At 30.6% G+C, this 24703-nt stretch overlaps 2 protein-coding genes and 1 long non-coding RNA gene across 4 annotated transcripts; 1 reads left to right on the top strand and 2 right to left on the bottom strand.

The window, feature by feature from the left end:
- Positions 1 to 866, bottom strand: LOC107633762 (transcription repressor MYB4-like). The gene is made up of 2 exons (XM_016337361.3): positions 607 to 866; positions 1 to 521 (listed from the first exon to the last, which is right to left on the bottom strand). Exons 1-2 carry the CDS (start codon positions 864 to 866, stop codon positions 200 to 202), a joined length of 582 nt encoding a protein of 193 aa, XP_016192847.1. The 3' UTR covers positions 1 to 199.
- Positions 867 to 10875: 10009 nt separating this feature from the next.
- LOC148572528 (serine/threonine-protein phosphatase 7 long form homolog) lies at positions 10876 to 12004 on the top strand. The gene is made up of 3 exons (XM_088507571.1): positions 10876 to 11227; positions 11359 to 11462; positions 11744 to 12004. Exons 1-3 carry the CDS (start codon positions 10876 to 10878, stop codon positions 12002 to 12004), a joined length of 717 nt encoding a protein of 238 aa, XP_088363697.1.
- Positions 12005 to 18942: 6938 nt separating this feature from the next.
- LOC110270365 (uncharacterized) lies at positions 18943 to 21960 on the bottom strand. 2 transcript variants are annotated; one of them, XR_015907138.1, is made up of 4 exons: positions 21744 to 21960; positions 21599 to 21645; positions 21365 to 21521; positions 18943 to 19221 (listed from the first exon to the last, which is right to left on the bottom strand). It is a non-coding gene; the product is annotated as an uncharacterized LOC110270365 (long non-coding RNA). The 2 variants fall into 2 exon arrangements; XR_015907137.1 differs by having other exon boundaries at positions 21599 to 21641.
- Positions 21961 to 24703: the final 2743 nt, after the last annotated feature.

Raw genomic sequence — 24703 nt, 5'->3', positions numbered from 1 at the left:
TAAAACTGACGTAGAATTATATTCATGTGAAGTTGATAGTCAAAATCTATTGGATAATTTAAATTATCATCTAATATTTTTCGATTATCAACTTTACGTAAAGACAAATTCACGTGAGTTTTTATCTAAATGGTATAATTGAAATAATACTTATATCTTATTGAATAATAAATGAATGTGAGATGGTTCAAGTTACAACTTATTGAAACAAAAGAAGGGTAGGGTTGGATTCATCCATGTTCTCAGAAGTTGGTTTAGGATTATTGTTGTTGTTGTCGTCGTCTTCTTGGGCGAGGGTAAATGTAGGCGAAGAAGAATAATGAGCAGGGAAAGCAATGGTTAGGTCAAGATTGAGGCGGGATGAGGAAGAAGCAGCGTGAGGAAGAGGAGAGGTTTGATATAACTTGTGGTTGTTTGGATCAATTCCCATGTTGATGAGCTTTCTGCGGATGTGAGAATTCCAGTAGTTCTTGACTTCATTGTCGGTGCGTCCTGGCAACCTTCCCGCTATAAGTGACCACCTAAAGTAAGAAACATGCATGATAGAGATGAAGTGAAAGTGAAGGCAGAGTAAATTGTGATAGTTGTCTAATATTGAGGACGTACCGGTTGCCAAGGAGGGCATGGAGTTTGATGATGAGATCTTCTTCATCAGGGGCAAAGTTGCCGCGTTTAATGTCGGGTCGTAAATAATTGATCCATCTCAATCGGCAGCTTTTACCGCAACGATGAAGGCCGGCGGCTTTTGGAAGGGAACGCCAACAGCCTTCGCCATGAAGGTGGATGTAGTCAATGAGTTTTTGGTCTTCTTGCTTGGACCAAGCACCTTTGTTGGTACCTTCCTTGTCGCAACAAGGTTTTCTCATGTTTGAATGAAGCCCTAGAAGATGGTGGCTGGGGCTTATTAGATATATGGCATTATTGGGGGATAAGATATTGCTGGGTTTGACTTTGACCGGTGGTTTTGGTTACTGTAGGATGGGCTCCATTCTATTCTTTGTATTGTTTGCTGTTAAGTAAATGTCTTTTTCAATGAGGACTAAACTGGGATGGGAAAAACAAAAAGGACTTTAAAATTGGGTATCAAATATCAACGGATCGGAAATTAAATTCTTAAATAAAAATTTGCTATATAGCTAATAACTCATCCAAATTTATATCAACTTTTAATCAGTTTTTAAATAAATTAACTTTTTTATATATTGCATTCAACTTTTTAGACAACTTTTTGTTAATCTTAATGATCATTCATTGAATAGAAATTGAATTTTATTTTTTATTTTGTCGTATTGATTATTTATCGACAAAAATTCATCTACAGTCGACTTCACATGAAGTTGTTATCATTTTTTTTTGAAAAAAAAACCGGTTTATTTTATATAAATAGTTTAATTTAAAAAATTAATTTAAATTGGACCAAACAGTTATTTTTACTCCCTTTTTCTTCGTTACATCCTTAAAATTCGTTCTCTTCTAATTTTTCATAATTAATATGAAAGTTAATTGGTTGATTATCATGAAATTTATTTAGTAAAAACTCAGGTGCAGTCGACTTCATGTAAAATTGATAGTTGAGAGTCGTTAGATAAAAATTTAATCAAATCAGTTAAATCATCTAACAGCTCTCAATTATCAACTTCACGTGAAGTCGACTCCACCTGAGTTTTCACCAATTTAATTTAACTATAAATTTATAATTTGATATATTTTTACAGCTTAATTTAAAATCTATGTTTGAGAAGGAATTTAGCAACTGAAAATTTGAATCATTAAAAACTAAACAAAATTTCTCAGAAATATAGAAAAACAGAAACAATCATATTATTTATAACTTTTTGTTGGTATCACAAACTCAATTTCTTCCTTCCTTATGAATTCTAATTTTTTTCTCTTTTTTTTTCGATTCCTAATTTTTTCTTTTTCGTCATTCTTATACAGATAAAAAAGCTTAAATTTTGTTTTTTTTTTTAGAATACCAAATTTTATTTTTTTTAAACAATTTGTATACATATATTTGACAAAAATTAAATAAATAAAAATAAAAAATAAATTTAAAGAAAGATTGGTTAAAAAGGATAAAGAAAAAGAACATATCAAATTCATCATTTAAGGATTTAAGAATAACACGCAAAAAAAATTGAGATTCTTTTATAAGAGTGGATATTTGATCTATTTAAATCGAATTTTTTTTTAAAACCAAATAGTAACACGTGTTAGCCATAAAAAAATACCTAATATGATTTTATTAGTATAAAATCTAGATAATATTATCATAGAAATATGATAGATAATATAAAAATAATCTTATAAAATGACTTGATACTGAATAATATAAATAAATTTTTATGTCGTCTTTTAAATTTATGTTATATTTTTTGATGAATAAATTATAAATTTTTATCTTTTAAATTAGATTATGTTATTGAATTATATTGTGTTAAGTTTATTATTTTGAATTTTTTAATTTTTTTCAATTAATACTCATATATATGATATATCTATAGAAATTCGCCACCTCTACAAAAATCAATAAATAAACATCTAAAAATAGGAGACATTTTTCTTATTGATGATAGTGCAAGAGAAAAGTATAGTACCATCCCGCAGGCCGCAGAGTTCTCCATTCTCATTCCTCGGCCAGTAAGTAGGAGTGGAATACAAAAATATTTGTTTATAATTAAAATAATATTAAAAAAATTTTAATTTATTATATTTTATTATAAATATTTTTTTATATTTTAAATACTTTAAAAGATTAGATATTATTATAAAGATTAAATTTAGTATATTGTAAATAAATATTTTTTAAAAATATTTTTTATTTTGGTAAAAAATATATATCAATTTTTTTAATCAAGTTTCACGTTTTAACAAGATCAAATTCAATAACAGATTATACTTAATATTTAAGAAAAGTCTATAATAAATTAAGTAAGATTATCAAATAAAAGTTCAAAGGAAATATATACATGCTAACTATAAAGCACGGATATTTTACTGAGTTGCCGTATTCGCGTGTCGGACATATTTCGGACACGACACTCATTGACACTCGTCGGACACGTGTGTCTGTATGTCCAACGGTATCTTAATAAAAAGCAAAAGAATTTTTTTCCGGACATGCTTGAACACACCTAAATACCATCACGTGCGCGTGTCCAGTCTTATTCTTAACATATATTTTTGAAATAAATTTAGATATAGTATATATTATTATTTATTAAAATAAAAAATATTTTAAATACTTGATATAATTAAAATAAGACACTAAAAATAATTAAAAAAATTAATTTATATTTTAATATCAATAAAATATCAAAATATCATTATAATTTATCTAAAAAATAATTTATATTTTATATGTATGCGTGTCTCCATGTCTTATAAGATTCTAAAATTTGCGTGTCAGTGTGTCCCGTATTGTATCCGTGTCAGTATCCGTGCATCATAGCATGCTAATAATGCGGGCTATGTATAAGTAGGTATAGTACATGATCATATTTGACACTTGAGAGGCATCAAACAAAGTTAGGTACGTTTCACTTTTTAGCATTATCTTGTGAAAGATGAATTCTTAATTGATAGTAGAATAAGAGGGAAAAAGTTGGTGCGTGCTGTATATATGAATTACTTGCACCTTAACACTTACCATAATTTTTAACGACTGATCTTTATTGTTTTTTCATCATTCACAATAGTGCAATAACATATGATTAATTGCAAAGCCTTGTTCAATTATAAATATAGGTAATAAATAAATTACGAATTTCTTTTCCAGTAATCTATGTATATCATTCTACTACATAAACAATAGCCAGTTTTGAGCAAGACAATATTAATGATATTAATGTTACAGTTCAAACTTAAAACCTGTAGCAGTGTCATTGAGTTTTTGTATATATAAAATTCTGAAAAATTATAAAACTAACCAAAAATCATCTAATACAAGGTTTAGATATATAATTTTTGAATTTTCCTATATAAAAATTTTAAAATTTTGAGATATACAAATTTTTAGACTCATCACATATTTGTTTAAGCAGATTTATGTCTATATGATGATGTACGTAATATATTTTTTTTTAAATAATTCTGGAATTAAACATGAAATGGATGAGTAGAGACTAACATGTAGTTGGTTGGACTGGCATATTCTTCCTTTCAGCTAATATTTTTTATTGAAAAAATCTAAGTTCAATACTTTTATTAAAATTTGACTAGTACTTAACCAATAAAAGAAAAGTAAGTAGTTTCATACCATTATATATAATTTCATAATATTAAAAATACTGATGATAATTAATTAATGACTACAAATCATAAAATTTATTGGTCCTAACATTCTTCATTTTTAATTTAATTATAAAAATCGATATACAAAAAATCTGAATATAATTACCATACTAAAAGAATGCATACTGATTCTATAATATTTATGCAAACAATGCTATCACGGCTACTTCATTAGTTGTTTGAAAAAAAAAAAGAAAAAAAAAAGAAAAGAAAAGGCTAAACTAGGCGCAATATAATAATGAAATCCTTTATTTTTGGACTGGTTGGTTTGGTGCACTAATGGACCATATATAACATCTAACGGTCGTTGCTTTAATTTAAAAAAAAAAAAAAACTGCATAAGACAATATAATAAATTACTATATAGTCCCCTGATTTTCTAGGCTTCCTAAGAAGAACTTGCCATACATACAGAGAGATATGAGTGCTGACTTGGATCAGAGTCACATTAATTAGCCAGAAAAGAAGAAATGTTATGATGGTGAAGAATTAAGTAACCATGCATTGACTATGCATCTAATAAACATGATTTATATCTTTTGATGATACACAGCAACATAAATTTAAACTGGAGTAAGTACTCTACTTTTAAATTTCTCTAATTATTGCGGGTTTTTACATTGGACCTGTGGATTTTTTTTTTTCCCAAAGATAAGGAAGATTCGAATTCGTGACTTTTAGGTTAATATAGAAATACTATACTATTTGAGTTATAACTTGTTGATTTGGACATGTAGATTCTTATAATTAACTTATTGAATATGAGGAGCCAATGAAATATTTGTACAATGTGTATAATGGAGGTTTAGAGAGTATTAGAGATATAATTATTAGTGTTACTTTTTTCCATTAGCTAAAACTTTTGGGATGAGTGGTATCATGATATGGTATTAAAGCTCTAGATCCGAAATGTCAAGAGTTCGATCTTTGGTGAACCCAAAAATTAGTTTAAGCTTTTGGAAAGATGTTTATTATCCCTAGTACTCGAATGGTTATTCTAGATAGTATGAAGGATGTTCATTTTGTCCATTCAAATAGCCTGAAAAATTGGTGAATCGAGTTTAAAACGGGTCCAAATTGAGCATAAGATCGGAGAAGAAAAAAAAACTGATGAAAATTGGTTTGACTCGGAGAATTTCATTAAAAACCCAGAACAGGTGAATTTATGAAATTTGAATCAGTTCTAAATTTTTTTAATCCCCTAAACAACATGGTTTTGAACTAAAAAAAAAAAGGAAAAGTAACCTAATTTCTTGAAGGAGAAAAGCCCCAGCCCTCAAGTCCTCAACCTTCTATCGCCGATACTGCACGTTGCAGTCTTGTTGCTGTGTCTCTTACTGGCTCCTCTGCAACACCGTGCTTTCATTCGTGTCGTAACTTTTCTGCTTCGCATGTCTCAAAAACTACTGATATTTTATTTAAGTTGTTTAAGGATGTTATATTATTTGTTGTTTATGAGAATATTTTGCGTTAGTGACTGATAATGATGTAAATTATGTTGCTGGTAGGACGAGGTTGTTGGAATCTGAGTTTTTTAAATTGTATTGATCTCGTTTAAGGGTGTTTAATATCGAGATTTTTAATTTTGATATGGAGGGGTTGATGGAGTATAGCAGCTAGTAGTGTCAATATGTTTGGCTCTACTTTATAGGGCCAGAAGAATAAAAAGCCCTTTAATTAATAGGGTCAAATTTTTAAAAAGTCCTCAGGGCTAAAAGTCCTCATGGGCCAAAAACTCTAGGGTCAACCCATGGGTTATCTAATTCTCTTTTTTTTTTTTTTTTATACATTCTCTATTTCAACAACACACATAAAACTTATTAAAAGTCATTAGTTTGTTTTATCCCTTTATCATTTTTATGCGTAAAAAATAAAAAAATAAATGTTAATAATGTACATTGATCATATTAAATCCAACTTTAACTATATATATATATATATATCAAGAAATCAAACATGGCATTCACTATCTCATCACCCTTTTTCTTACTCTCTAGAATTACCATCAATAATGTCTCTAGAAAATCAAAATAAAGTTGACACAAAAATTCATCATCTAAAATAATGAATGTTGAGGGGGATGCATCGTTGCTGTTGACACTTCTTCTTCATGAATTTCACCAATTTCATCATCTAAAATCAACCAATTAAAAAACAGTTAGAAATTCAATTTAAAATATTTGAAAAAAATAGCATAAATATTTACCATCATGATTTGGAACAAATCCACGTAACCAACTCCTTGTGCAAATAAGCATTTGGACATGCTCATGAAGAGTGGAACTTCTATATTTTGTTAAAACATGTCCACCAATACTAAATGCAGACTCAGATGCTACAGTAGTGATGGAAATACTTAAAACATCTCTGGCCATAACTGACAGAGTGGGAAACCTATCCTCATTAATCTTCCAAAAATTTAGCACATCATACTTCAAATCATCTTCATTGGTGTGAATCAAACCTTCTTTTAGATAAATCTCTAATTCATCTTTATCCTTGGAAGTTTGGGTTTCACAGTCAAATTCTTTGAACTCCTAAAAGATATAGTATAAAGATTATTTAAGTAACGAATAAACATAATAGGAGAAAAATAATACTATATTAAAATTAAATACCTTCATTACCATTTTGCTCTTCTTTGTAAGCCTTCCTTCTTCAGGTGACATAGGAGATTGATTACTACTTTGAGAAATTGTTGAACCACCAAAAGTATTTATGTACTCTCCATACAATCTTTTAAATTTCTCCAATACTTCATTTGCTTTCAATTCAAAGGTTGAAGGATCTAGTTTTTATAAGGTTGAAACCTCAAGAACTTTAACTTTAATCGAGGATCAAGAATTGCCCCAAAAGCCAAGACAGTGCTATAATCCTTCTAATATTTATCAAACTTCATCTTCATTCTGAAAGCCATGTTCATAATAACAACATCATCACAAGTTTGATTGTCTTCCAAAAGACATTCAATTTTCTAAACTTGCATAAAATACAAATTTGATGTTGGATATGATGAACCCGAAATGAGGTTTGTAGTTTCATAAAATGGCTCTAAAAATTCACACATTTTTTTTTGCTAAGCTCCATTCTTCATTTGTCGGACAATCTTTATAAGCTCCATCTACAACACTAAGGATGTCAAACGCTTTTTCAAATTTAATTGCACTTTCCAACATCATATATGTAGAATTCCATCGAGTTGGAACATCTGATTTTAGACCAACACCTTCTTCAATTTCTGCTTGCTACACACAATCTTTGAATTTCATTTTTCTCCCATAAGAAGCTTTCACATATTTCACACTCTCTCTGATTTTAAATAAAGCTCCAGCAGCCACCCTTAACCCTTCTTGTACAATCAAATTTAAAATGTGAGCGGAACAACACACATGAAAATATTCTCCATCGCAAAGCAAACTATTCTGCTTACGTAGATGAGTTTTTAAGATGTTTTGTATGTTGTTATTTGCAGAAGCATTATCTAAAGTAATAGAGATTACTTTCTTATCAATACCCCATTGCTTCAAAGAGTTAAATAAGACTGCTTTCATATCGGTTCCAGTATGGGGAGGAATCATTCGACAAAAATTCAAAATCTTACTCACTAGTCGCCAATTCTCATCAACAAAATGAGCTGTCAGACAAATATATCCTTCAATGGTAGATGTTGTCCACACATCAGATGTCAAACAAATTCTATTAGGTATCCTAGACATTTTCTGCCTCAATTTCTCTTTCTCTGTTGAATAAATCATTTGAAGATCTGAAACTAAAGTGTTTCTAGAAGGCATTATAATCATTGGACTAATGTAATTAATCCAATTTCTAATACCCTCATACTCAACAAAGCTAAACGCAAGATCATGTTTTGCTATAGCCTGAGCGAGTTTTTTTCTATGAACATTCTAATCAATTTTAGTTGGCAGACCCTCTATATCATCATCAAATCTAATATTGAGGGGTATAGATTTACAAGAAACTATATGACGACTTAGATGAGAAGTCCTGTAAGCATTCTTAGTTTTCGGATTTTTTTTCAATTTTGTATTCATGATGACAAAAATTGCATTCAGCCTTTTCAATACCATCTCTGTCTTTTTCAATCTTCTTAAAAAACCTCCAAACATTAGATTTTTTACCAGAATCAACACTACCAAAAGCTTGAACAGGAGTCTCAGAAACAATTTCATCATCCATGTTTATAAATTTTCTAATTATATCCAAATAATGTGTATTAAAATTCTATAGCAACAACAACAACATTCATTAATTCATATTAATTATTCATCTCTGAAGTTTCAATAAGAAGTAATTGAAGAGAAAACAGTAACAATCAATCAAACAAGCAAAACATGTATTAGGAATGGAAAAGCAAGAGAAAATGTTAACGAAATCTTTGGTCATAGGAAAACCATGGCAGAGAACTTCTAACTATATTAGTCAATAATCAATAAGACAACTAAATTCGCTCTACAACTAAATTCCAGTAATTAATAGAAGTATTAAATATTCATTTTGTATGGTCAGATCCATATAAAAGCAGCCATCAAAAGTCAAACACAAATGGATACAAGTTAAAAAAATGATAATAATAATAATAATTATGCAGTTACCATTTTGATGTTTAATTAAATGGAATGCATAACAAAACAATTTGATACCTGTGAGTGCCTTCAATGCAATAACCTAAAAGTCTGACTAAGTTCTTGTGCCGCACATGACCAATACTCTAATAGTCCAATAGCCTCAACTTCCACTCTAAATTCCTTCTCGGCTTGTCTTCTGCATCAGGTGAGACGATAGTGTTAGTTAAACTAGCTGCATACACACATCCTAGTAAAACAAGACAAGAAAGATTCTACAAAACCAATTTTGATAATAGCCAAAAAACTGATAAACTAATTCAAAAATCTTACAGATTATTGAGGAGCTTCTTAACAGCCACAGGACTCCCATTGATTAACTTGCCTTGATAAACAACTCTATATCCCCCTTCACCGATAACATTGTCTTTCAAAAACCTGCTCGTTGCAACTTCTATCAATTGAAGTTTAGATTGTCCGGGTCTCAAACTCTCAGAGAGGAGAAGATTTGATTTAGGGCTTGTAGGGCTTATAGGGCCAGCCCTATTTTGCTTTTTTGTTGGGAGGGCTTAATTAGGGTTGGGCTTACAAAATATCATTTTATAATTTTTAGGGCTGTGGGCTAGAATTTTTTTGGAGGGTTGAGGGCTGGGTAAAAGAAATCGGACGGACCGATTTGGTGGACGGAAATCGGACGGACCGATTTCAAGACGTGGAAGGTGCACCAATCGGTGCCACCGATTTGAGTTCCCTGTCCACGCGTCACGCATGCAGCCTTCCTTGGTTGGCTCGTGACTCCCTCATCCAAAAGACCATTGTTTTCCCCCTCCCAGCAGTATACCTTTCACTCTCGTATCCTTCTCTTCAACACACATTCAACCCCACCACTTTCTTCCTTTATCACCATTGTTAGACCACAACAAACCTTCAAAAAAATTTAAAGAAAATGCCAAGAAGACCAAAAATTAAAGAAGTAAATCAACCAGAATTTCATATTGTTAATTATCTTGGGCATCCAAATTATGTAAGTTTTTATTTTTTGATAATCTGATTTAATAATAATAATAATAGTGATAATATTAAATTTTATTAGCAATATATATTATAATGGCACTAAGTAGAGATTAATCATGTATGTGTGTATGATTTTATTGTTAGGTGGTTAGAAATAGAAATCAAAATAGGAATTAATCATGTATGTATGCATGAATGTATGATATGGTCCTCTATGGAAGAATTGGGTTTTTTTTTTAATAGTTATTGGTTAAAATAAAATAATAAAAGAATGAATGAATGAAGAAGGAGAAGGAATGAGATCTGTACATATTAAATTAGAGTAGAGTAGATTGATTGATATATTATTGTTGTTATTATTATTATTAGCAGTAGTAATTGAGTTTAATAAATTATTATGATTAATAATAAAAATTTAATAAATTATTTTATTTATGATCATTAATAATTGAATTTTAATTCAGTAAAATTTAGACAATAAATTAGTAATAACTAAACTTAGATTAGGAAATTATTATTATGATGCCGTGTTATAAATAATAATAATAATAATAATAATAATAATAATAATAATAATAATAATAATAATAATAATAATAATAATAAAATTAGTATGATGTTTTACGAATAAATAGTTTATCAGTCGTGAAATTATTCTGGTTAGTTAGTTAAGGTTAAATAATTTTTGTTATAAGGTAATGAATATGATTGAAGGATTTTTGTATAACAGATTTACTGTGTATGTTTGAAATGCAATTATGCTGGAATTAGTTATAATGGACATGTAAGGATAATTGTGTTTTTGAGAATATAGTTATATTATAATGGTACTTATAGCGGAAATGTGATATTGTAGGGTTCACAGATGTTGATGTGCAATCATTTAAAGTCGCCGGATCCATACAACTAAATTGTTGAGTCACACTTACGCGAGACTGGATTTTATTATGTTTCACAAATTGGAATTATCCAATGTCAGTCAGCAATGATTAATGCTCTGATTGAGAGATGGCGGCCTGAGACTCACACATTTCATTTTCCAGTTGGTGAGTGTGCCGTGACCTTGGAGGATATGGCGATAATTCTCAGTCTGTCGACAAATGGTCTTCCGATTACAGGACCGACCATGAGTAGTGTTGAGGCATTGGAAGCCGAGTGCTTGCACCAATTTGGAGTTGCACCGAGGAAGACGGACTGTAGAGGGAGCTTTATAAAATTAACATGGTTTAGGGGTTTGAAAGATCGTATAGTGTTGAATGATGATGTGCACATTCAGATGTATGTAAAGTGTCACATAATGTTGTTATTTGGGACAATTCTGTTTAGAGATAAGTCAGGTGCAACTGTGCATTGGAATTTTTTACCTTTGCTCCGTAACTTTGGTCAGATCATATAGTTTAGTTAGGGTTCGGCATGCCTAGCACACTTGTATAGATCATTGTGTAGGGCAACTCGTGTTGACTGCAAGGAGATGGACGGTCCACTGACACTGTTGCTCAGTTGGGCTTGGATCCGACTACCATTTCTAGCGCCGATTCCCGGCAATCCCCGAGTGTTTCCAATTGTAAACAGGTACTTTTGATTAAAGTATGCATTGAAAGAATTGATAGAAATTGTATTTTGTTTTCCACAAGATAAGTTAACTAATGGATTGTCCAACGGCAGGTGGCGTAATTGGGACCGTGAAAACTATGCCTACCGATATAAAACGCTTGTGCACTACAGGAGGTTGTTGGATGATCTACAAGAAGGATAGGTATTTTGTAAAATACAAGTACCTTATGTAACTTGTTAAGTGAATTAATTGTTGTGTAATCATCTGACTGATTTGATGTGTCTAGTTTGTTTGGCAGGCTTACGGCATTGGAAACATCGACCTATACGTGATTCCTTTAGACATCCGTCATAATTCGGTTATCTGGAGTGCCACAGTGCCACTTATATCTTTTGAATGCATCGAGTGGCATGCATCTGATAGAGTCAGGAGGCAATTTGGATTGAGACAGGGTGTTCCTAATCAAGAGCGGGATCTAGGTGCATCACACGGCAAAAATCTAACTGGGCCTAAGAATCAAGATTGGGCCAATACCCACTCTTTTTGGGTGATGCAGTAGATCAATCGATATAGTCACACCCTCTCTGATGACTTGGTGTATTTACATTATCCATTGGAAATTTACATGCATTGGTACCGAGAAGCATTTGGTGACTACTTGCAATTGTCGAACCTTGTATTCGAAGAGAATCCAGAAGGTCATCCACCACCACCGGAACCGCCACAACAGGGGGTTGAGTATTTTGCACCATATGTTCCTGACACACATCCGTCTGATTATTTTTCAGCGTCAGTCCCGGTACATCAACAATATTAGGGTGGTCCACAGTTTGAGTATGGAGAGCAAACTTCATTCAGTCAGCTGCTTGGTTTCATGGCATCGAGGTCGCACCACTCACATTCAGGTAATTATGTTGACATTCCCACAGACCATCAAGCACATTCGGGTGGTATTACTCCAGCTAGGAGGTCATTGGATTCGAGACCTCGGGTTTGTACTTCCTCTGATAATTCTAGTACCAGAATGTTTGTTGACTTGAGCAGAAGTGCTGAAAGGGTGGGAGGGATTATACAGAGTGAAAACTCTAGACATATTCCGATGAGTCTGATTCATGAGAGTAATAGAGCAGTTGATGATGAGACTGATAACTACCTAGTAGACCATCCAGAGGGTGAGGATGAGGATGAAGATGATGATGATGCTGTTGATGAGGATCCAGCGCCTAGTGCAGGTAAAATAAATTGTTGGTAATGATTTAGGGCTTGATTATGAATTTCTATTAGTAGCTTCATGGTGAACTTGTATTTGTATTACATATTGAATTGCCATTTGAGTAATAGCATCCAACATTTGTTGTGTTTTCGTAGGTACGGCCACAAGTAAAAAAGGTAAAGGTTACAACTTTAGAGTTGATCCTCCACGTCGGAGTGCGAATCGGTATACACCATCCGCTTTTAATAGGATTGCAAGAAGTGCAGAAAGTTATACAAAGATATGAAGTGGGCACCGAGAAAGTGAAGTTGTATGGATGAACTAAGTTGTTAATTAGGTAGTTATTACTATCTAAAAATGAAGTTGTAACTATTTAATTATTGAGTAGGTTAATTAGGTTGTTACTACTATTTAAAAATTAATTTGTACTATTTACTTATTGAGTATGTTAACTAGGTTGTTATTACTATTTAATTATCGACTATGTTAATTGCGTTGTTATGACTATTTTTCTATCGAGTATGTTAATCAGGTTTGAAATGAATACAAGCACGAGTTGGTAAATTCAAATGTCAATGTCGTACATAAATGTAAATTCAAATGAAATGTAAAAAAAGGTAACTACTACTCTTCGGCTGGACCTGCACTTGGTCCACCACTTTGGCGACATCTACTACGACCATGGCCCTCGGCACCGCATTGCTTGCGTCGCCTAGGGCGACGCAACATACAAGTGTCCATCTCATTCAAGAAGCGGGTCATCTTCGGACGACCTTTGGCTACACGTCTGAGGAACGGGTTTCCAACGAATCGAGGTCCATGATAAGCAGGCCATGTTGCAGGATTTTCCAGTGGTCTAAACATAGCCCTGTATACTCTTCGAACTTGGTCCATCTTGTATACATCATGAACATACACGTATATGCAGTACACGTATATCAGGAACCAAATCATCCCCCTGGTAAGCAGGCATTGTTTCAAAGTGAACCAATGCTGATGGCTCCTTGTGACACATGGCCTCAAACCATATGGGCAAAGCTTCATATGATGCTTCCCAACCTCCGAAAATTGATTCCACCGCCTGCTGCTTTGCTAACCAAGCCTTGCGATAACTGATGGTGTAGTTAAACTTTGACTGGAGTTCAGCAATGACTGATTTCACCTTTATAGACGGATCAACCTCTACCAACGGCTTAATTGCTTGTGCAACTGTCTTGGAATCCAGCTTCAAATGGTCTTGAGAAATAGTAGACCTAGTACAAGTGTGACTTCCATTGTACCTCCTTATCTCCCAACAGTACTTCTTCTACATTTTGGTAACCCTGATCAACCAGTCACAACCATTGCCATATTCTGTACATTTGGCATAGAATGTCGTCGGTTTCGACTCATATACCCGATAGTCTACACCTCTCCGGATGGTATAATCTTTCATTGCCTTGATTACTGCCTCCCTTGAACTGAATTCCATCCCCACTGTGAACTCACCATCTGCCACAACAGGAAGCGCTGCGTACATCAAAAGAAATAAATCCTGTATTATGTACTCAGTAATAAATCATTTATTACAACTCAATTAATAAACACACTTTACTATGTAAGATCATAATTGTCTTTTTTTTTCTCTATTCTATCTACGTAAAGAACAACTAAATATAATCCATAACAAAGAACTATTAATTAATAAAAAAATCAAATGCTATGATCATAAATGACTATCCACATATCACATATATTACTCATCTGACTTATTGATCAGCTACTACAGAGTTTCACATAGTTGTCTAGCTTTACGCACCTGCATTTATATATTGCGGAAGCTCCGGTGCGTGCATAGCCTCCAAATCCAACGACCGCATGAAAGAAGGCTCCTAAAACAGATGCGGGTTTGCTAGTGCATTTGCAACTTCCGCCACATCTGCGTTCATGGCGCCGCCAGCTTCATCTTCGTCTTCACCTGGACCAACGATCTCATAGTTACTTTCAAATTCATCCTCGCTTTCACTATTATAATCTTCCAATTCAATGTTATGGTCCGCTTCAGATTTCTCAAACTCAACATACAACTCGATGACATTCGGTGGCGATTTTCCATATACATTGAAAATATTTTATGCATACTCGCTTCATCCGTCACGTACTTGGTCTGAAATTGAACAAACCCACCAAACACAGATAAAGGATACTTGTACAAAATACATGATACTCTCCTAGATCTTTGAGAATCTATCTTCTCACAAATCACACATTTCAATTCATCAAATGACAATGTGAACAGAATAACAACATCTAATGAATTTTCACACACAAATTAAACTCCTTCTTATGTTTGCAACAAAATCTGTCCATAATAATAAATTTTCAACACAACTCTATCATCCATATCAGTATGCGTACTTGCCTATTCTCACACTCACTGAAATCTATTCTACAAGAATGAAGGAGAAGAATGAGAGAAGAGGAAGAACATCAGCTGAGACCGGCGAGAAAGAAATGAGGCTTCTGTGATTTTTTTCCATTTTATGTATGCAGTTACAGGCAAATCGGACGGACCGACTGCGTGCCACACAAAACGCTCGGTCCGATTGGTGCACTGCCGGATTAAAAAAATTTTTGGCCACCCGAAATCGGTGGGTCTGATTGATGCACTCTCTGTTTTATGAAATTGGACTCCCACAAATCGGTGGCAGCGATTTGATGTAAACTAAATCTCTCTCTCTCACACAAATCGGTGGGTCCGATTTGTGTTTCTTCCTCTCTCTGCTTGAAATCGGACCCACCGATTTCTTCCCCCAAATTCCTAAAAGCAACACAGTCATAACAGTGTAATTCCTCCGTAATGATCATAATGCAGCATAACTCACACCACTAAATCATATAAAAAAATCAGCCTTTAATATCCAGTCTGGTTCGAAATCCAACTCGGATCACAGACATATTTTGTCGGGTTTATATTTGCAATTTTTGCTCGGTTTTATTTTTGGATTCAGGTTATGTTTCGGTTCGTGTTGCTTGTCTCGAACTTTAATTTTTTTACAATAAACATATATTTTATGAAATTAGTAATGTCATGTTATACTTTTATACTTCAAATAATATTTTTATATTATACATCATTATTTTATTTTAAAATAATTTATTTTGATATAAATATAATATAATATTTATTAAATTTAATTTTTAAAAGTAAAATTTTATTACTTTAGTATATAAAATTTACAAATTTGTATATACTAATTTTACATCGAATCATTTCGATTTAATCCGATTTATTTCAGGTTACTTTTTGATCAGGTTAAAATAGATCCGATAACTTTTTAGGGACAGGTGTGGGTCCACTTAAACTCGACCTATAAATACCCTTAATCTCATTGTGCTTCACAATATGTTAATTTGATGCTCCAAGATATTAAAAAGTTGGAGAAAGTGAGTAAAATTGTGTCACTAGTTTCAATGAGTACTAAGTAATAAGTATGTCTATAATGAGTCATTATTTGTATTTGATGAAAAAATTTACAAGTGGACAAAAATTACTTCATCCATCTTTAATTCGGTTTGCCACTAACTTCATTGTTTTGTAAAATATTTTAACTCAAAAGGATGTTTTGAGAGTTATGGTGACTTCTAAAGAATGGACAACCTCATCTTATTCTAAATAACTTAAAGCTAAAAAATTTATAGATCAAATATTAGATTCTAAATTTTAGAATCAATGTATTGATATTTTTAAATTTATTGAGCCACTTATTCGTGTTTGCGTATTGTGGACATTGAAGACAAAGCTGCAATGATTTTCTTTATTAAACTATTTATAAGGCTAGTAAAGAGATGATGAAGATGTTTTAAAAGAGGTAGAAGATTATGGATCGATATTTAAAGATTTTAGATACACGTTGAAATTTATAATTTTGTAAAAATCTTCTTGCCTAGTTATTGGTTAAATTCAGTTTTTTGATTTAATTCTAAAAAAATTGAAAAGCATAAGCAAATGACTTTTGGCCTATTAGATGTCATTGAAAAATATGTTTATGGTGATCAGTGACGAACCCAGAAAATTTATGTTGAGGGGACAAAAATAATATACATTATTATTAAAAGATATATTAATTCAAATTTAATAAAATAAAGGTGTACATTAATTATTCGAATACAAAAAATAAAAAAATACATTAGTGGCTAACTTTTTTTTCTTCAAATCTCGATGGTACTTCTCTTCTTGTTTTCATATTTTAAAAATGTTAAATAATTGTCTCATTATCAACTTAATTGAATGTCTCTCTATATATGTAACCAAATAATCATTACTATTTTAAAATATTTTTTCATTACTATTTTTAAAAACAAAAAATATATATTCTAAATTAATAAATTGATCAATTGACTTTAGAAATTTATATGCAATATAATTTTATATAATAAAATAGAACGAAAGATAAACAAATAAATAATAAAGATCACTAAATTGAGAATAAAATAAAATATATAAATTCATGAAGAGAATAAAAAATTAGATTAATACCTAAATTATAATTGCTTAAATTAAAATTTGTAATTGAAAATATCAAAAAGAAAAACAATGAAATTAAAAGATACATAAAGTCATAAAGAGGTATATAAAAAAAATAAAGAATTCAAAATTTACATTTTGATCAAGAGAAGATAACCACTAAACAAAGAATAAAAAAAAGGTTGAAAATATGAAACTGAGAAAAGAGTTTACGAGAATAAAAAAGTGGTGACGGCTGAAATTTGAGAATGAGAGAAGATTAAATTTAATTAGGTTAACTAATAGTTAAAATGATAAAAAAAAAATAAAGTGAGTTTGAGAATTTAAATAATTGGACTTAGTTTATTTGTAGTGAAATTATTTAAAATTTAAAATGAAAATATATTATATATATATTTAAAAAAAAATTAAAATGAGCGTGGGGTAAGTGCCCCCTCCTGCCCTATGTAGGTCCGTCCCTGACATATATATTTGAATTCTAAGCTGGCAAGTGAGATGAGAATAAATCTTTAAGAATGTTAAATAAGACTTTGAAAATCTTATTAATTTCTTATTAAGGAGAGTCTTTGATTCTTTATTTGATATTTGTTGTTGTGATATATTGTTTATTTTTTATGTTAAGATCAATTGTAGGAATTTTATGGATGTGGAGAACTAAATTTATAAAAGTTCCCGATTTGTGTTTTAAGCCAAACTTATAATTTTTTAGGTTGTGAATATAATTAGAGTATTTTTTAATACATTCACTCAAAGAAAAAGGAGGGAATGGATCCTTTCAATTATTAAAAAAATTGAGAGTGTAAAGTGTGATTTCTATCCATTCATTGTTCTCTCTCTCTTATATTTATTCTTGGTCCCACTTATAAAATTAATGGTAAGAGATCATACTTTACCCCTTAATTGTTAAAAAAAAATTGAGAGGATCCATATCCAAAAAAGGATCGATTGAAGCATAAAAAACTTAACGATCTTATTTATGTTCATTATAACTTAAGGCTACAACAAAAGTACTTTCTTAATTATTATTTAAATATTTTAATCTATAACAATATATAAAGCCAATACAGAGAGTTAATATGACTTTGGTGTCCAATTTTTTTAGACTATATTAACCCTAAATAAACTATTTCAGAAAGTAAATTATGAGGACAAAATAGACATAAAATTTGTTTTAAAAAATCCAATAACTTTTTACTAAGATGAAAATAGTTTTGTTACTCCTGTAACTATAAAAACACATCTTTCAACAGAAAATATCAGACGGTCTGCAAATTGCTAATAAATAAAAAAAATAAACCGATGTAAATATCAATATCTTTTCACATTCTTTACCATCTTCATGCTTTATTTAATTTTGTTAGTTTTAGTTTATATCATTTGTTTTATCAGTGTCTTTGTATTCTTTACCATGTTCATATTTTGTTTAATTTTATATTAATTTTAGTTTATATCCTTTTGTTTTGAGTACGCTATACTCTCAGTAGTTTGGTTTTTACTCTTTTATTGCCTTCATCTACTGCAGTTATTGTAACACCATACTACATAGTGTTTTACGCTTAAGTCGTAGAACAGAGGTAGTGTGGTATAACAGACCTCTAAACAGTAAAGATATACATATAATACTGAAAGAAATAATATACTAGGAGCCTTGAAACAAAACGGGTAAACAAAATCGCAAAATAAAAAGCGCAACGCTCAAGGAATAGGATTACTTGCATGCTAAGAGACCTAATAGGAACATGATAAAGATAAGCAGAAGGATAAAGGAAAGCCAAGGTAACAGCATAACTAGCCCCTGACTCAGCCTGCGAAGCTAAGGCTGGCCGGAGGATATATATATACATATAAACATACTTAAGTATCCCCAAAATACACCAAAACATCAAAGTAAACTCCTATCTCTCCCTAATCCTCTAAGAGGAGCAGCATACACAAGTTACTTGGAGAGTAAGCTAAACAAATATATACATATATACAACCAAAAACCAAAATACACCCAAGGACTACTTCGCTTCCCAAGATCCAGACGTCTAGCGAGGAGCCTCTCGACCTGCATCTGAAAAACAACAATACAATATGGAATGAGAACCGGAGGTTCTCAGCATGGTAAAAGTGCCACGCGCATAAGAAATACGGTCCTGAGAATGCCATAGGCAATCCTAGAACTCCGTTATTCAATTATCCAACTTAAGTACTAAACAGAAGCCATAAACAGGGGTAGGTATTCTAAATCTGCCTAACTTACTCAAGTTCAAGCTTAACCTAACACCAAACCATTTCCTCCGTTTCCTCCATCCTTTCATCATTCAGAATGTAACAGAAACAAGCAACCAAACAAGTTCACGCACAAGTAATGATCAAATAGTACAAATAGCAAGTATAACAAATAGCAGGTAATATATATCAATTAGGCATACCCAAAAAAAATGCATAGCAATCAATACAAACAAATGCATATGATGCATGCCTGTCCTATGGCTGATGGGGCCCATCTGTCGGTTATCCAGCCAGCCCGACAAGTCCGAAAACCTTAGACTGTCCCTCGTCGCGCATCCCCAAGAGTCTATGCATAGAGTTCACATTCATATTTCATAAAATCACTCAATGGGGGCTATCCATACCCGGGAATTTATACGTGCCCGGTCACCCTTACGACGTAGGGTCAACAGAGTATCGAGATTCAACCTGGAACACGTGATGGCGAGCCACGGCTCTTACCCAGGGAACTCGTATCTCAGATAGCATTATTCATAAGCCATTTCATAGTCATAATTATTATTTAATCATTCATCAAGCCATGGCATATTAACTCCTTTTATTAACAACCTCCCTTTCACATTCTTCATCGTCATTCCCTTATAATTCATCTTGATTACCCTTTCCGAGTCCTGACCAAACTTTTTTATCAAACTCTTCTCATCCTTCTTAATATTGAATAATCTTAAAATCAACCCAACTCTAACATTAAATCAATCACATCACACGAGGATTGAACTTTAACTTCTCGAACTCATGACTATCACTAAGACATCCTCGACACTCTATTTTCTTTTCTGTTTCTAATATAGCAAATGAACTCGGAATTGCACAAACTTTATGTCCAGGCGTTCATATTGAAATAAGATTTCTAACAAATTAAATATCATAATTTTCTGATTTTTCTAGCCTTAGGAATAAAGGAAAAACCGTGACTGTTCTGCAGTGCATAAAACCAGAAAAACAGCAGCAGCATGTGATATTCAAAATTCAATAAAAAATCCAAGTTAAATCCAATGACTTTGAAAATTAATGTAGTTAAACTTTACTCATCCAGGTTTCTTTCTAAATTGGTTCTGAGTCAATACCATTTTTAATGAAAAAGTTACATTACCTGAAAGTTAAGTAAAAATGAGGCAAAATCTGTTTTAAAAACCAACAAGCTTAGTACTTTTCAATTGGAATAACTTTTATTACAAAACTCCAATTAAGCTAAATTTTGATTTGAAAACCCCTAGCTCATCCAGAAATAAGTGTGTCTTGGTTGCAACCCAATTTCTATTTAATTCTAAGAGTTACAAGCATTGGAAGTTGATGCATAGCTTGCTGAAATCTGTTTCTTTTCAGTTTTGACCACCAATATTTAAAAATTCACAGCTCCCAATCCTCAACTCTTAAAATTCTAAAATTTTATAGAAATAAAGAAAGTTAATCAAATTTTATAACAAAATTGGTTTTGCTCCAAAACTCAACTCGTAAAAGTCGCAGCAAGACAAACAAGTTGCTGCTCTGTTTGATCTTTTCTGCTGCTGGACAGATTTAACAACCTAACTTTAAAAATTTGTCATAAATTGTATATTTAACAAAAAGGTCCCAAATTTTCCAGTTTAGTTCCTTATATTCCCAAGTTTAGCCCAAACTTGGTCTCATGCAATTCCGATCATTACATAATTAGTTACAGCATATACAATACCACCACAACACAACTCTACATCCTTATTAACAAACACCAATTCTAATCCATCATAAATAAATATAAGAGCACACCATTAATAGCTTTCACACCTCATAATTCTAATATATAAATTCACTAACAAATCTATTCTAACAACATTACAAGGCTAATCATTAAATACAACAAACAATCTAACTTATTCTATGGTTCCTCTAACCTAAGTTTTCACAACACCGTAAATATTAAACGTGCGAAACTTAAACCATACCTTGGCCGATCACTTAATTCACCCAAGGCAGCTTCTCAACATAAAATCACAGCCCCTCCAAGCTCAATCAAACAGCCCCAAAGCAAGCCTTGTCACCAACAAAGCTCCAAATAATCCAAATTCAAGTTCAATGCATAAACACCCTCTTAAACTACACCTAATACACATATATATGTTCCAATTCAGTTTTCTATTACCAAAAATAAGATTGGGCTAGGGTTAGGGTGTTCTTACCATACCCATATGCTCAATAGCTTGAGCCCACAAGTTCCGGAAGCTAACTTGAACCCGAACACAAAAATTGGACAAGATTCACTATAAGTTTTCAAGTTTACCAAAGAAAGAGGGATAGAGATTCTGAACTCAATAGAAGGCTTACCAGAGAAATTATTTGGATATAAAGGTAGAGCTCGACGCGCTGAGCGCGTGGCCGCGAACGGTGCGGCAATCGGAGCCCGGATGAGGAAGTTATGGTAGTTGGAAGGAATGGTGAGGGTTAGGTTTCTTCTCTTCTCCCCCTTGCTGTGTTTTTCGTTGCTGTGGTGAAATGGAGAAGATGAAGCTGCTGCTTCATTTATGTTAGGGGCCCGGTTGAACCCATGGGTCCAGTTTGGACTCCGGTTCAACCGGTTCGGCCCTTTCGGTCTGATTTTGGGCCAAATTATCGAAATTGATATCAAAATTCTCGTTTCGATGAGCTCTATCCTATTTTGATATTAGTTTTGTATTTTTAACTTTCCTAATTAAAATTCAATTTACTAACTAATAATTTACCGATTTTAGCGGGGTTTACAGTTATAAATTTCATTCAATTTTGCAGCAGTTACTACTTTCACGTATCTATATTTTCAGTCATTCCTCTCCCTTTTTAATTTATTCCTAACTTTTGATGTATGAAAATAGTACTGTGTCTCTTTTTTTCATTAATTTAATGTAGAAAGAAATAATTTTTTTGTCTTATTAATTTTGATGCAGAAAAAAATAGTTTCTTTTTATTTGATATGTATTTTTATATGTCTTTATCTATCAATGATTGAATAAAAAAGTTCTATAAATATTTTGTTAACTTATTTTTTTTAAATTGCTTTACAATAATATATTTTTTTAATTTTTTAAAATATTGATTAGGTAGAATATTATGTTCGAAATTTGAATACATAAATATTTACTTTGACACTAGATTAAATTATTAATTTTGTCTACCACAATATTATTTATTTTGTATATTGGCTAAGTTATTTGATTGGCATATATATAGGACACAAGAAAGTTAGCACCTATCAAGGATTTGTTAAAAATATTAATATATTAATTTCCTAAACTATCTAAGCTATTAATTATTTAGAGTACTGAATTTGATATTTAATTATATAAAGTACTAGGTTTGACATTTATTAATTTCTTAAATTGTATTGTAAAAGAATTAATTAATTTAATATTATTTATTTGTCACATAATTAACATATAAAAGATAAAAAAAACCTACACCTACCAATAGTAGAATGAAAAATTCTCACACATATTTTGTTATTTTTTTTTATTTGTAATCTATTTTACATTGAATAATATTTTTTATTGATTATTAATTCGACATATAACACAATAAATATAGCAATATAAGAATTTTGTTAATTGATTTTTCAAATAATCTGGGACCTAAGATAAAAATTTTGTTAATTGATTTTGTTAATCTCTTTTTTATTTTTAATCTATTTTACCTTAGATAATATTATTTTTTATTAATTATTAGATTTACATATAACATTTAAATGTAGCAAGATAAGAACTATGTTATACATTTTTTATTGTTTCAACCTTTATGATTATTTTCTTCTCTTTATTTTTCTATCTCATCTCATGAGCCATGTAAGTTGTAATTTATTATTATTATTATTATTATTATTATTATTATTATTATTATTATTATTATTATTATTATTATTATTTTCTATTTTTAAACCATTTTATTTTATTAGGTTTTTTAATTTATTTTATTGTATTTTTCTTTTACTTTAAAAATTTTAGGGATCTAATGATCTTTTGTTTAAACGATTCCAATTATATGATTAAAAAATATTTCAAGAGAATATATTTGAATTTTGGTAATTTATTAAGTCTATATTATATAAAAAGTTAAAAATATTCTGAATTTAAAAAATTATTTAATAATAAAATTGTGTTTGTTCAAAATTGTAAAAAGAGACAAAGAGAAAAAGAGAAAATTAAAATTTTTTAACCAATTACAAAAATTTACCACCATCAAAGCTATTAAAATTGAGTATATTAAGTGAGGATTAATAAGAAGCAAATCAGAACGATAAATCTAAAAATTTTCTATCTCTCTTTATATAGTGTTTCACTTTAAGTAATTATTTTAAATGGATAGTATTCAAATGACTAACAAAATAATAAAATGATTTGCATTAGATTATGAAAATTAATCTCATCCTTATAATACAATGGCATTATTTCAAAATATGTAAAATAAAATAATAAAGTATACTTAAATTAATATGCAAAATAAAATAAATGTGAAACTTAGATAGTAGCAATCAAACATGAATAGCAATGGTTGCCTTTTGTCCCAAAGTACTATATTAAATTGTGACTTAAATTTATAATTATTAATTAAAAAACTTACAATTATGTATTTTTTATTATTTTAGTTAAAAATAATATATTTTGATATTATTTTTTAGGATGACTGACATCAAATTTTGATAATTTTAAATAAAATTTTAAATGCTTTATGTCTTACTTATTTTAACAAAACTTCAACAACTCATAAAAGTTAACAGAATAGATGGTTATAAATCAAAGTGATAGACAAGATTAAAGTTGCAATAATAATATTCGGTGATAATTAATTACGGTCGGATGAAGAGAAGGTGGAAAGAGAAGAAAAAAATGAGAAAGAAGAACAAGGTAATATAATAATAGCGATGAGACAATACCAAGTACGTGTACAAAGAATAATAGTAAGAAAAAAAGTGTTTGATATAGTAAGAGAATATAATAAAAATATAAATTAATAATTTTAAAAAAATAACAAAATTAAAGATAATTTAAAAAATTAAATATAAAATTAAAAAGAAAATTAAAATATTTTTTATCAATTAGAATTATGCATGAAGATAAATAGTATTTTAAATATAAATTTTTATCTCGACTTCAAATTAAATACTATTAAAAATAAATAACAAAACTTAATAACGTTTATAAATAGTTAATTTGTAAATAATGTTTCAAAATTTTTATTTTGATTTTGTTACCCATAATAACAACATAATAAATTTATTTAATATCTTATTTAATTTAAATTTATAAATTTTATACATT

Source organism: Arachis ipaensis, chromosome B3 (assembly GCF_059453495.1).
Source record: "Arachis ipaensis isolate K30076 ecotype BB chromosome B3, ASM5945349v1, whole genome shotgun sequence".
Lineage (NCBI taxonomy): Eukaryota > Viridiplantae > Streptophyta > Magnoliopsida > Fabales > Fabaceae > Arachis > Arachis ipaensis.
Note: the sequence above shows the minus strand (reverse complement) of the source record. Positions and strands in the feature narration are given on the sequence as shown.